Source organism: Macadamia integrifolia, chromosome 9 (genome assembly GCF_013358625.1).
Source record: "Macadamia integrifolia cultivar HAES 741 chromosome 9, SCU_Mint_v3, whole genome shotgun sequence".
In the NCBI taxonomy this organism is placed as follows: domain Eukaryota; kingdom Viridiplantae; phylum Streptophyta; class Magnoliopsida; order Proteales; family Proteaceae; genus Macadamia; species Macadamia integrifolia.
This window is the reverse complement of record NC_056565.1, coordinates 28585185-28599514: the sequence shown is the minus strand read 5'-3', so window position 1 is coordinate 28599514 and position 14330 is coordinate 28585185. Positions and strand designations below refer to the sequence as shown.

Below are 14330 nucleotides of genomic sequence, written 5' to 3'. Positions count from 1 at the left end.
TAAGAGAGGGCGAGTTGATGTAGATAAGTCACTTGGGCTTATGGTATTGCAAATAAGCCTTGGGTTGTGTTATATATATGTTGGGCCTTTGATCCCATGAGTTTTTTTTTTGAAATGTGCCACTTTAATGGGCCTAAAAAATGGGTAGAAGGTAGAAAAACGGGATTTAATTCATTAGTTTAGTTTGTTGCTATTTAATTCAATAAAGGTCCATTAGGCCATTGGTCGGTTGTAAAGTCCTATATGAACTATTAGTTAGTTAGTCCTACTCCATGTTGGAGTCATAAAGTCAAGTCCTAGTCTTATTTTGAATTCTTAGTTGTAGTAGGAGTGTCTAATCCTATTGGGAAATTAGTTCTTAGTAGTAGTTTGATTGTTATTCTGCCCTCTATAAATAGAGGAGCCTATGTACTTATAATTTCAGATTTGAATGAATGAATTATTGAGTGATTAGTTTTTAGCTAAAAAAACTGTTATTGAGAGGTGAGATGCCTAAACCTTTGAGGGGTGTGATACCCAAAACCTAAAGGGTGAGATATCCATCCCTTTATTCTCTTTCACCCTTCTCAACTCTCCATCGATTCTTCTTTTTCTATTTCTATTTTTATTTTCTGTTTATTGTTATTAGAAGTTCAGACATGTTAAAGCATACAAAATCAGAATCAGCCAGCCAAAGAGTTCTTGTTCTTGAAGCCAATCGACCCTCATTGCTACCCAAGTTTGAGATCTGATCTGCAGATCCTTTGGAGGACTGGTTTTATACTCTAAGAAGATCAATCGGTCCTCTCTTGAAGGTTATCTGAAGAAGACAAGTTGTTGTTCTTGCAGAATTCTTCACATTCTCTCTCCTAGGTCTGAAAATCAAAAAAGCTCATAACTCCATAACCAGCCGTTAGAAGCCCTTCATATTTGGGGGTTTTTGTACCCTCCCTAGGGACTATCTACACCCAAAAGTGCAGCTTAATCGAACTCCCATAGACTTAGCTGCATCTTTCTCTCTCCAGCTTTATAGAAGATCTTTCTCTCTCCTATCGGGTTGGGTTTTTGGCTGGTTTTGCTCCTATATGGGTATTGTATCATTGGGGTTTTATTTGATAGTATTATTTCTTTGTTTCTTGCTCCTATTTGTATTATTTGGGGTTATAAACTGCGGAGTTAGTTACTTGTAATCTACTCCTGCATTAAGTGCAGTGTCATTGAATTTCCTCGAGCTTCTCTCGTATCAGTTGCATTTGTTGACGGATATACAATAAAAGGTCTAGATCCATTGGGCTTTTTTTTTTTTTCAAATTTTTTTTTCTTTTACATTGGTCGGATACTCACAGCAAGGAGTGAATGGCAGAATGGTAAATAACTGAGATTCTTAAGTGGATGGTAGTATTGCAATATTGGGAATTCAAATGGAAACACAAAAAGTGTGCAACGTATAAAGGGCATGGGTATACTTGGAATTAAGGAAAAATATGAGATAAAGGAGTGAAAAGATATAGAGGGCAAAGTGGAAAAATCAGAAAACTAAAGAAAGTAAAAGAGAAAAAAAGGCTAGGGGTGGGGTTTGGGTTACCAACAAAAGGGGGAAGTATCTCTTTGGAGATGGAAACCAGCACCAATAGAGGAGGTGCTTCTGCCGTTCGGCTCACTGCCTACTCCACGGAGTAATACCTTTTTTGGGTTTCGTATTTTGCTCAATGCTTAATTGGCTTGTGACTGTTAAAACAGTCTAGGTGCTATGACAACTACCTCAACCTGAGATAATACGCAAGCTAGGGTTTCACCCCTCTTACAATGTATATGATGAGAAATATGAGTACAAGTCCCTCCCTTTACAATCAATACTTTAGGTTATGCAACTTTAACAACCTAAGTTTTGCAAAATATGACTTGGTGAGTAGAGATTACCTCCCTTGACTAGCAAGGGGTGGAGAGCTTCTCTGAGATTCCCATATACACTGGAATCTTCAACTTTCTTTTTTCAATGGCTAATATTGAACATTGAAGAGTAGAAAATGTCTTCTCCTTCTTCTATCTATCACACACAAGGAGCTTCTTTGTCTTTAATGAACTTGATGGAGAATCTTGAACCTTCAAGAGTAGAAGATGATGGTCCATCTTCTTTGTCTTCGCCTTTTTCTTTTTCTATCACACATAAGGAGCTTCTTTGTCTAATGAACTCTTGCACCCCTCTCTAACCTCCAATGTGGTCTTTAATGGCTTCTCAAGCTTAGTGGTGATGGTACTTAAGCATTCAATACACAAAAATCTTCAAACAAAGGGTTTTCTCAAGATTTGGGCATGAGAGCACACAAACACTTGGCCTCTTATTCTCTTTTCTCTTCTAGGGAATTTTTTTTTCTTCTTGTTCTTCGAGAAGTTATGAAAAAAAATACCTAGAATCCACTTAAGAAGGTCCAACAAAAGTCCCAAAATTGTGTATGGTTTAACCACCCGATTCATACCGGAATTTACTCTGGCAGATTGACCTTACCTCAGTGTGGGAGTCATAAATTTTTATATATAACTCCAAATGAACCAATTCTTGTTTCTTCTAAAAGTAGATTCAAATATTTACAACTTTCGTAGAAATATCATTCATCTAATTCTTCAAAATAGCTCAAAATTCAACTCAAAGTCATGTGAACTGAACTCGTCATAAAAAATTCGGTTGGCTCTGTTTTAGAGCGATCATACAAAAATGATCATCTTTCTCTTGTTTGAATTCTAATTGACCTGATTCTTTTTTCTACGGATAGAAGACTCGAAGCACTACATTTCTCATGTTCATACCTTCAACCCAGATGTACTGTATATGTATAGATCTAAAAAATGAGATTGAACCCAACTAATGTGTATGACATTGCCTTTTTCAGTTTGCATGTTAGCTTGAAGAATATGTCGTAACTATTTTCTCCAATATCCGATTGATGTGATTTCAATTGTGTTTGAATCAAGGTTCAAGGATCTACAACTTACATGTATATGTATCTTTCTACATCTTTCATCTAGATTTTCAAAAATGCCCTCAAACATGCTGCCATTGTATAAACCAATGATTTCTTCACTTTTAATGAAGGGTCCTGCACACACTGTTTCCACTTTTAAACATGCAATGTGTGGCACATCTTTGAGCGTTATCATGACAACTTAGTGATCGTACACAACCATGACATCACCTTTAACTACCTCATCACTGACACGTGGCCAAGCTTGCCAACAAGGACAACCAATATGCAAAAGCCTCCTTTAAGAGACAGGTATGTTGGGGTGCAAGCCGGGAGATACTCCTATTCATGCTAATGGTCACCTGGTTAGCAAGGAATGTGATTCTATGGATAAGGGGAGATATCAGAGGTTAGTTGGGCGCTTGATCTATCTTTCTCATACATGCCCGAACATAGCATATGTAGTCAGCTTGGCTAGCTAGTAATGCATCATCTTTGCTCGTCACACATGGAAGCCGTACTGCACATTCTCTGTTACTTGAAATCTGCCCCAGGACACGACATTTTTTTTCTCCTTATGATCACCTTCGTGTCGAGGCCTTCTGATCTAGGAGCACTCCAATGGATTGACCCGAACCCATTCGAGAGCCCGGACCAAGAACCGGATCGAAGTTTAAGGCTAGAGAGAATCGAGATTTCAGCTTTGTTAATTCCTTTATTTTTGGAAAGTAAACTTGCACCTTTATTTTATTTCCTAAGTTGGTGGATTAGATTAGGATTCTTTTTTCTTAGCAAATTATAATAGGATTCTTCTTCTATTGGTTTCCTAGTTTGTAAGATTTATTTTTTCTTTTGCTTTTATTAATGTGGAAGGCCTATGGCCAATATGATTGAAGAATAATGAATTGAGCTTGTGAAATGCCTACGTGCTGCCTTCCTCCACCCTCGCTCTCTCTCCTCCTTCTTCTTATAATTCTCTTCTGATTTTCTGCTCTGTTCCAGCAACCCTATCATTCCAGCAAGAGAGGTGTGATCTCTTTTGATTATTTCTTTCTCCTTATTCCTTCTTCCTCTTCTTGTGTTAATTTCTGCCATTACCAAACCAGCAGACCTGAGAGGGATTCAACCAATCTCCTTCAAACCTAACCCTCGTTAACTGAGATTTTGGATACCCACCTGGGCGATCATAAACCCTGAGAATCAATTGCTTAAAGTCCCTTTACCATCAGTTAGCACACCTGCAACTGAGACCAACTCCGTTCTACCACCGGGAAGAATTTCAGGCAGCTTTCTTTGAAGAATCAATGCCTATTTCCCTGGGTTGTCACATGGGTTTGGTAAAGGCATGAGTTGTGAGCATGGATCCCAGATCATGGCTTGATTCAGCTGGTCTTGTTGAAGTTCTCTCCATCGCAAGGTCCCATTACCGTTGGTTTCTGGTTTCAACATAAGGAAGAAGAAGACTCTTCTAAATATTTGCCCCTCCCCATCTTTATTACATCTTGCCATCAGTTTATTGTCCATACCTAATATACCCCTCCCTTCTCATAAGTTACACACCCTTATGTTTTCCTTTCTCTTTTGCTTTTGATTTCCATCTATTTACTAGCCTGCCACTCCACTTCTAAAGCTCTTAGACTAGATATCTCTTAGTCTTTGTCTTTTGTGGTAGCCTTTATTTTATTCCATATCACTACCCTTACTTTTTCCCTTTGTTACACCCTACCATTGAGTCTTGCCCCTTCCTAGTTTACACCTAGTAAGTAAATCAGATCCCCTTTCATGTCCCTTTTTATTCTCTATTGACCCTTATTAAAATCTGTTTTAGTACAAGAGTGCCATCCCCTATTTGTAACTTCAGTTTATTTTCAGACACTACCATCATTCCTTAGTATTTGGTTATTGCACTCTTGGGTGGGCCCCCAAAGATCCGAGTTGGGTCTTCGGGACCCACCGGCCCCACATTACCTTCACCTATACTAATTGGGCAGATTCTTTGATGACCGTAGGTCTACAACTGGTTATGGCACCTTTTTTGTGGTAACCTTGTTACTTGGCGCAGCAAGAAGCAAGCCATTGTTGCCCGGTCTAGGGCTGAAGCAGAGTTTCATGTTATGGCCCATGGCATTTGTGAACTTTTATGGCTTCATGGACTTCTTAAGATTTGGTTGTCCCTACTACTCTTCCTATGAGGCTATTTTGTGACAGAAAATCTGCCATTAGCATTGCTTACAACCCAATCCACTATGATCAAACCAAACACGTAGAGATCGATCGACACTTCATCAAAGAGAAACTGGATATGAGTCTTATCACTATGCCTTTTGTTCCCAATAGTGAATAAGTGACTGATGTATTTACTAAGGGTCTTAATAGTAAGATGTTTCATCCTATTATCTGCAAGTTGGGCATATGTGATATCTATGCACTAGCTTGAGATGGGTGTTGTAAATGAGTACAAAGGGAGAATTGTCTATTAGGGATATTTTAGTCTTGTACTCATATCTGGAATGTTCTCTTTCATATTATAAATAGAGCGAGCCTATGCCCATTAGACACAAGTCATTATTCCAACATGTATGCTACTTGCCTCGACTTTGTGGCTTGAATGCCTCATTTGCCTAGGTGTCAAGGTGGCTGACAATTTCCACCAAGGTTTGGGAACTCGGTATCAGGAACGGGATTGGTCAAGGCCGGTACAGATCCGATATTCATCCGGATCAGTGAGGATCGGATAGAAATACCCCTGCTTTCAATTAAATAATCATTTTTTGGACTATTTTACTCTTCATCCATATTGATCCATCGATACGGTATGGGTATGGGCCAAGAATTGGGTTCAGTTAAGGCCGATTCTGATTCGATTTGATTCCTCAAACCATGCTCCACGCCCGCCTTGGTGCCCTGATAACTATGATAAGGGTTTTTAGCATGCCTATTTTTTTAATTCGATTTCAGGCCACTCTATTTGACTACTTGATGCAGATTAATAGCCAAAATAGGTTTGTTTTATTAGGAAGGGTTGGGTTGTATATGTGTTGGGCCTTTCAGTCTATGTGGTTTGGACTTTGGAGTGTATTGGGCTACTTTTATGAGTCTAAAAGAGGGGCTCTAAGATTGGATACAGGATTCACTGATTTGTTTCCTTTTTCATTAGTTTCTTTTTAGATGGGGATATTTAGTTTCTAATTTTAGCACCTAGTTAGTTTCTAATTTTCAGTCATAAGTTAGTTTCTAATTCCAGTTGTTTTATTTCCTAGTTTACTTTTCCAGATCTAGTAACTAGATGTTAGTAATCTTTATTTCAGTTTTTGTAGTAGCTTTGGAGTTACTAAATTGTAATCACCCCTCCTCCCATCATTATTATAAATAAAGGAGAACTCTCATTAGTAGAGGCACGGTTTGAATTAATGAAAAAAACTTGCTTGCTGGTTGCTGTTATGCATCTTCTGGGTAGACTGTGTGTTTGATCACAGTGGAAGGGGGTGGTGTTTGATCCATTCGACACTTTGCGGTGTAAAGCCTGAGTGGTCTTTTCAAGCTTTCTTATCTTTCCTATTTCCAAGTTTTATTTTCAAGCATCTATTACTGTTCAGAATACTAGGTATTTAATTCAATCTTCTTGTTCTCAATTCTTTCCAGTGATAGGCCTTCCTGTGCAGAATTTTCAGTTTCTGTCTAGGCCTATCCCACGGTTAATTTTATCTGGGATTTTAACCTAAGGTACTACTGGTATAAAGGGGAACTCCAGATTTGAAGGCCATCTGATCTCAGATTACTGAGTTGTCAGAATTCTCCCTGTTTTCATCTTTTAGTGACCTGTAGACTCTGATATTAAAATTGGTAGGCCTACTTCCTGCAGTTATTAATTTTTGGACTGCTGTTCATATTATTTTGCTCATCTGAACCTGATTGGACTCCTATTTGTTCCTGGTTTATTCCTAAAGAACCACTGTTGACTTGGATTTTGTTATTCTTATCTCTGGACATTGATATTCTGCTGGACTGGTAGATTAATATTCTGTTGCTGATCTACTCCTTTTGTTGTAAATTTTTATTAATATTAATATTTCACTCTTCCAATTCGAAGCTTGTATGGGTTTCTGCTAGTCATAGCAATAATATTACTGTTCTTACTGGTTGCAGGATGACTACTAGTTGAGGCTGCTAAGTGTTCCACACAATCATCTGTCTTCTAGAGGGAGAGTGAGCAAGGGAAATGGAAGGAGTTTCATACCAACGATTCCCCAAGGTGAAGATAAGGGAGTTGAAGGATGACTACCTTAAGTTTGAGCTTCGGGAGACGGATGCTAGCATGGCAAATGCCCTTCGCCGTGTGATGCTGGCAGAGGTTCCCACAATTGCAATCGACCTGGTTGAGATTGAGGGCAACTCATCAGTACTTAATGATGAGTTCATTGCCCACCGACTTGGTCTCATCCCTCTAACCAGTGACCGTGCCATGGGCATGCGGTTCTCCCGTGATTGTGATGCCTGTGATGGTGATGGCCAATGTGAGTTCTGCTCTGTTGAGTTCCACCTTCATGTTCGCTGTGACTCAGACCAGACCCTTGATGTCACGAGCCATGACCTTGTGAGTTCTGATCCCTCTGTTGTGCCTGTTGATGTCGTGCAGCGCTCTGATTCTGTTGGATATGAAACTTCTGAGCAGAGGTGGGGCCCAAGGCTTTGAAACGGTTTTGTGATTTATAACTTTCAGTTTGTTTTTTGTTCTCTGTATATTACAACTTTTATAATCTAACAATATATTATGATGTTTCATGTGTTCATTAGGGGAATAATCATTGTGAAGTTGCGTCGGGGTCAAGAACTAAGATTGAGAGCAATAGCTCGCAAAGGGATTGGCAAAGATCATGCTAAATGGTCGCCTGCTGCAACCGTTACTTTTATGTATGAACCAGATATTCATATCAATGAAGATTTGATGGAAACATTGTCACTTGATGAGAAAAGAGAGTGGGTTGAAAGTAGCCCTACAAAAGTTTTTGGACTTGATCCTAATACGCAACAGGTAGACAACCATTTCAATTTTCATTGGCCGTTTTTATTCTTAATATTTTGTTATATTAGTTAAGTAATGGCCATTGTATTGTGATGCTTGATGCACATCTACTTTGGGGATTTCTTTTGTATCACAGTATCAGTGTTTTGAGTTGGCCCTTGTTATGTTTTTTTTTGCTAACTACGGTATCCAGGCCTTTGGCCTGACTAGTCCTACAGGCCCATACTGACCCCACAACCGCATGGACCGGGTCACACCGGGGTTGAATGAGAACCATTCAACTTTCACTGAAAGCAGTGAAGATCACTAAACACCCCTTTGATTTTTTTTCAGTTGCTGTTGTGTTTCCTTTGACTTTAGTAAGTTCAGTTAGATATGCCTTTGATTCTTTTGTTGGTGGTTAATTGGTTATGTACATTTTTTTTGGTCTATCCTATTTGACTGCCAATGGGACTTTTAACTACAGCTACATGAGATTTTTTAACCACTACAAGGGAGGAGGGACGGGGAAAGGTGTGCCTTATGGCACAAATGTGAAATAGGAGAGTCGATCCCTGGACCTCCAGGGGGCATGCACTCTACTGGCAAGCCACTGACCAACTGAACAAGCAGCTGTTCATGGTTATTTACATTTGACATAAATATCATCTTTACTCCTTTACTTTAATTTGTTCTTTGTCTTGACTTACTTGATCTAATTTGAACAAGTTTATTATAGTAGGAGAAATTAACGGCCAAATTAGGCTAGAACTTATGTTTCAAAACATGGAATATGAACATTTTTTTAAACCACAATGAGCAGACCACAAGGTTTTTCATTTTGGAGCTACTGTTTCAGGTTGTCGTGATTGATCCTGAGGCATACACGTATGATGAGGAAGTGATCAAGAAAGCAGAAGCCATGAGGAAGCCAGGACTGGTAGAAATCTATGCCAAAGACGACAGTTTCATTTTTACAGTTGAATCTACTGGTGCCGTCAAAGCTTCACAGTTGTTCATCAATGCGATAGAAGTTCTTAAGCAGAAGCTGGATGCAGTTCGCCTATCAGAGGACACAGAAGAAGCTGATGATCAGTTTGGTGAATTGGGTGCACACATGCGAGGCGGATGATCACTTTTGTTGTACTGGACTCTGTTCGTATGAGGAAGCATATATTGATGAAACTGCTTCGGTATTAAGGAATGTGGTTCACTTGTCATGAATTTCAAACCTCTGACAGTGATGTAGGAACCAAAGAATAAGCAAGGGAGCACAATTCACATTATGTGGGGCACTAGCTTGGGCAATCCTGGGATTAGGACTGTGTTTTCCCGTCGGTAGTTTTTTAATGAAAACTTAATACAGTCTATGTGTAAAACATGGTTATTTTGGATTCTTGCTAGCTCTTAAGTTTCTTTATACACTGCTAGGGGTTCCCATGTTTTGACTATCCTTCATGACTTCCTTTGAACTTGAACACTTGTCTCATGTTGCGTCTTTTATTCTTCAGTAACTGTGTACGTCTTGGTGTTCTACCATTTGGAGACCACCATCATTTGTCTGGATATGCGTTGAGAATTTGTGTACGTTTTCAATGTAAAATTTGTAGGATTGATTGGTTTTTCACTTCGCATTCAGGACCGTTTACTCTTACACTTCGCTTCCTTTGTCCGAGGTAGATGCATACCGTGAACTGTGGAAGGTGTGGGGTTTTTTTCCGTTGAGTGCTTGATCAACCGATATAAGTTGATTTCATATTTTTTTCCCGAGAGGGCTTACCTTTTGGATACGACGGACAGACTCTTATTGTTAGTCACGAGTCAGCCCACCTATGGTTTGTTGGGAATTTGAGGGTCCGTTTGATAACGTTTTTGCCGTTTCTGTTTCAAGAAATGACAGAAACATAAATTTCCGTTCCTAGAAATAGAAACGGAATTGAATGTGTGTGATAAGTCATGTTTTTAGAAGTCGATGGTAACCAGTGAAAGAATTGCCACAAGTCGTTTCCAGAAACGGCGAAACAAGTTGAACCTGTTTCGCCTGGGTCGTTTCTTGAACCATAACAACTTGTTTCGCCTGGGTCTTTTCTTGAACCATAAATAAGTAAAAATTTCTATTTTTATTTCTAAAAATAAGTGAAACCAAACAGTTTTATCAAACGTTTTTTGCTCCGTTTTTGCTGTTTCTGGAAATAGAAACGGCAGAAACGCATTTCTTGAAACGTTATCAAATAGGCCCTGAGAGTTGCTCCTGTTCCAACTCCTATCGTCAATGTAAATGAGTGGCTTTGGTCCAAGAAATCGTTTCCAGTTTGTTTTTGTTTTAAGTTCACTTCTCACCAAATAGAGCCTTTGGAATTATTTTACTATTTTTTTTTTCTTTTCAGGTGGGTTATTGCCCAATGGATTGATAATCAATCTTTCAATGAAAAAAAGAAAAAAACCTTTTTTTTTTCTCTCTCCTTCCTTATTTATAATTTACATTTACTTTCATTATACTTAGAGATCATGACATGCATCTAGATCATTAAAACAGAATATGTGGGAACAAAAACAAATATAAATAGGAATATAGCAGAAAAATGGACTCTTTTCTTTATTCCTATTCCTCCATATCAAACATTTCTGGAGGACAAATTGATTATATCTCCTAACGATGGGTCGGCAAAATTATTGGGCGAGCTAGATTTGAACCAGCGTAGATATATTGCCAATGAATTTACAGTCCGTCCCCATTAACCGCTCAGGCATTGACCCAACAAGAATCAATTCTAGGTTTATAGATAGTCTATGATCAACTTCCTTTAGTAGTACCCTACCCCCAGGGGAAGTTGAATTCTCTGTTGCCTCCTTGAAAGAGAGATGTCCTAAACTGCTAGACGATGGGGGCATACCTGCTGATTGCTATCAATACTATGCTCATCTCATAGTATAAACAATTTTTTGGGAATTGTCAATATTCAATATAATGTAATAGCATGACTAGATCCGAAGAATCTTTCTGGCTTTCATGATTCATTCCATCGAAGAAATAAACATTAACTTAAAACTGTTTGTATATCCGTGCATTAGTAGTAGAAGAAGCAGTGTTTGGTTTAGTAACTGAAATTAAAACCTTAGATTCTTGGTAAGGAGGTTTTGGCATGCTTAAACGTCATTTTAGAACAAGGAGACAGAAGAGAGGTAGTTTAAAGCATAAAGTAGAAAGCCGAGCGGAGGGATGGAAGGAAATGAAAAAGAAAAATTGAATTGAGATTTATGGATACATGAAAGTGGGAAAGCTAGGATCTTTGCAACTGTAGGGAGACACTGGTGTTAGAGTGGGAGATGTTTTGTTTCCTATTCATAGATACATATGCTAAATGTGTTAAAAAAAAAAAAAAAAAAGAACCACTTTGTCAGTAGGCCTAAGCAAAAAAATTGTTAAGAGGAACGAGGTCATAGACCTCCAAAAAAATAGGAGCAACGCTCCAAGGCCACGATGTGGTGCTTTTGTCCAAAAGAAGATGATTAGTTCCTCTGAGTTGCTCCAAACTTCTGCAACACTCCGTCCTTTCTCCCTTGCTTGCTTCAATCCATATAGAAAACACTTGGTACGTGTTTCAATTGAATTTCATGTAGTCAGATAGTTTGTAGACAATGAGACACAATTCCCATTAAAAAAAGATGCAATTAGCCCATCTTGATAAATTTGCAAGAATGTTTGATATACTAGCACAAATCAAAATGTGTTTATCAAGTAAAGGGAGGCAAGAGAAAACAAGCTTAGTATGTTTAGGGATCACCTGTTGTTGTTGATTTCACTAATGATTCAGTTGGTAGATTAACTCGTATCTGTCAATCTTTTATTTTATTCTATTATCAGTGATATGTCTAATTAGTCGGATCCAGAGTATAGTTTTATTTTTCACTAAAAGCTTAGGCATCCAGGCGGCTTTGTTTGGATTAGTGACTTGGTCACTGTCATGTGGGTGCCTTGCTGGTGTCACCTTAATTTTTCCCTTCCTCAACCACCGTAGTTCACCTAGGTGCTATGACAAGTATAAGCTTAACACCATTTGGTTCTCTCTGTGAGAAGAAAACTAAATGCATATTAAAAGGTGGGGGCTCTGTTTTTTTATGGTGCTTCCTCCAAATCTAATCTACCTTCTCCATTACTGGCTTGGGACTGACAATACAATAAGAACTGTTGGAGTTGACAAGGAAAATATTGAAAAGCAAAATAAAATTTTTTTTTATATAAGAAAAAAATCACAATTTCGTCTGCTCAATTGTCTATATAGTCATTCGCCAATGAATACCTGATTGTTCTCCGGATTCTCAACGCTAATATTGGCATGTTTGGGACTTCAAGTAAATATTAGGGCTCTTCACCATGATATTAATTTGTATTGAAGAAAGGAAACATGTAGGTGCCAGGTCAGGATTTAAAAAACCTTCTCACAGGGTGGCGTGCCTCCATCTAAGACCCTACCTTGCCCTAGGGATGGATGGTGCCTCTTCAATCCATCTCTCAGGATCTTCTCTCTCCCTGCTAGGCTGCCCATGTGAACTCAGTGCAAATGCTCAATGCCCATCTACAAAAGCAATGTCTGCCTATTAATTACATCGGTGAGTGTACAATGCTAGGCATCTCTCTTGTCTTGGGGAAAGGGTTGGAACTTCAGGGCATGCCTGGCACCACCTCGATCAGCAGTGCTTGGTGAACAGTAGATGCCACTGCTCCAAAATCAAGCTGAAATAAGGATCCATCCTGTACTGACCTTTTATAGCCTCAAACCCAAGCGAATTCTTGCCAGCCGTATAAGTAGTGGCACATATATGTAAAATGGGAAGAAGGCTTTTGGAGATTGAACGAATTCTATAGGATCGTTGGCACTTTTTTCTTCTTGAGGCGGCGACCAAAATCCTAAGAGAGCTCCTGCTCTTTTGGAAACATGTCTTCCTATCCAATCTTTTCCCGAACCTCCTTTAATGAAAGAAATACAAGCTCAAAAAGGAATACCAAAACCTAGTTCACCGCATCCATCTTCTTGCTGGGTGCCTTTGGGGAATAGATGATCCGAGATTCGATCTGTTGGCCCTCTAACGGTTAGAAAAAAAAAATTTAGGCGAAAAAATCAATGTGTCGATCCTAGCCCTCTTTCTTTTTCATAGCAAGTTTTTTAACTTCTAATGAAGGGGATTTTCCTTCCATTTTTCAAGAAAGATAAGTTTTGGCAGCCTATGGCCTCCAAAGATTCTCAAAATTATTTTTCTCTATTTAGAGACGAAGCACAAGATCATATTCAATGATGTCATCTTGAGACAACTAAAGTGCCATTGGGAACATCTTTCAATTAGCTCATTTTCCGTAATCTTGACTACCTGTAGTTTGTTGCAATTGATTGGTTTCTTTGTGGTTAGCTTGTGAGGTGGCATAGGTCAAAATTGATTTTATGATATAGATGTTTAGACCTCCCCCTCTATGCTATACGGTAATGATTCCTCTGACATAATGACCTTTACCACAACAATGCTATCCATAGATCAAATTATTTTGTGGATTGAATTTCACTTGACTATCAATGGGTCCATTGCGTGTGCTCGGGGTTCAGTTAGAGGCTGCCCTCACTCAGAATAATGCAGAGGTAACTGCACTTAGAACACGTACCACTCAAATTCCTCCTCCAACCGTAGAAGGAAGCCCAAAATCTCTTGTCTCGGTCGGAATCAGTTCACGAATGAGTTCCTTCCATCGGTCACATCTAGTCAATCAGTTCACACGGTATCTGTCCGTAAATAAATCTCTCTTTTTTGTTATGAGTCGTCTTGTTTATCAGAGAGGGACTGAAAGACTATATATGGGCTAGCTCGGCCTTGCAAGCAACTATGGCAAGTGCTACCTCACCTTAGACTCCCATTTTAATAATGAGTTGAGTGGGGATTGACTATTTCAAAATTAATTAGTCTACCAGTCAAGTCCACTGGAAGTCACCCACTATTATTATAACATCAAAGGTGTTTGTGGTTTTATCCAGTTTCATTCAATTGCAAGCAACATTATATAATTAATAGGTTGAATCCAATTTCATTCCATTTTGATAGTTCAGATAGCTTTCTTTGGGTATGCTTCCAATCTCATTCAATAATGTCAGTGTTCTTTCATTTCAAGAACGTTCTTTTGTGAAAAAAAGCATTTCAATCAACTAATTGCGTTGCGCTGTGTATTGCGTAAGTAATCACTGAATGTGCTGGACTCATTTCAATCAATTCTGAGATCGCTTCTCTAGGACATGCGCGGGGTTGGGCCTCATTGAGAAATCACCTTTCGTGGGCACTTGATCTCGTATGGTGCAAGCAATGTTGCATAGTTGCTGTTGTAATATTAGTTGTTTAGAGGAAAGACT

General features: G+C 38.8%; 1 protein-coding gene across 10 annotated transcripts in view; it reads left to right on the top strand.

Annotated features, from left to right (window-relative positions):
• Positions 1-9568, top strand: part of LOC122089025 (DNA-directed RNA polymerases II, IV and V subunit 3-like) — a 25528-nt gene extending 15960 nt beyond the window's left edge. For all 10 annotated transcript variants that reach the window (XM_042658439.1, XM_042658438.1, XM_042658436.1 and 7 more), the window contains 3 exons: positions 7086-7613; positions 7734-7971; positions 8801-9568. In XM_042658439.1, coding sequence (XP_042514373.1) covers positions 7159-7613; positions 7734-7971; positions 8801-9073 — 966 coding nt within the window. In that variant the 5' untranslated portion in view covers positions 7086-7158 and the 3' untranslated portion in view covers positions 9074-9568. The remainder of the gene's footprint in view (positions 1-7085; positions 7614-7733; positions 7972-8800) is intronic.
• Positions 9569-14330: the final 4762 nt, after the last annotated feature.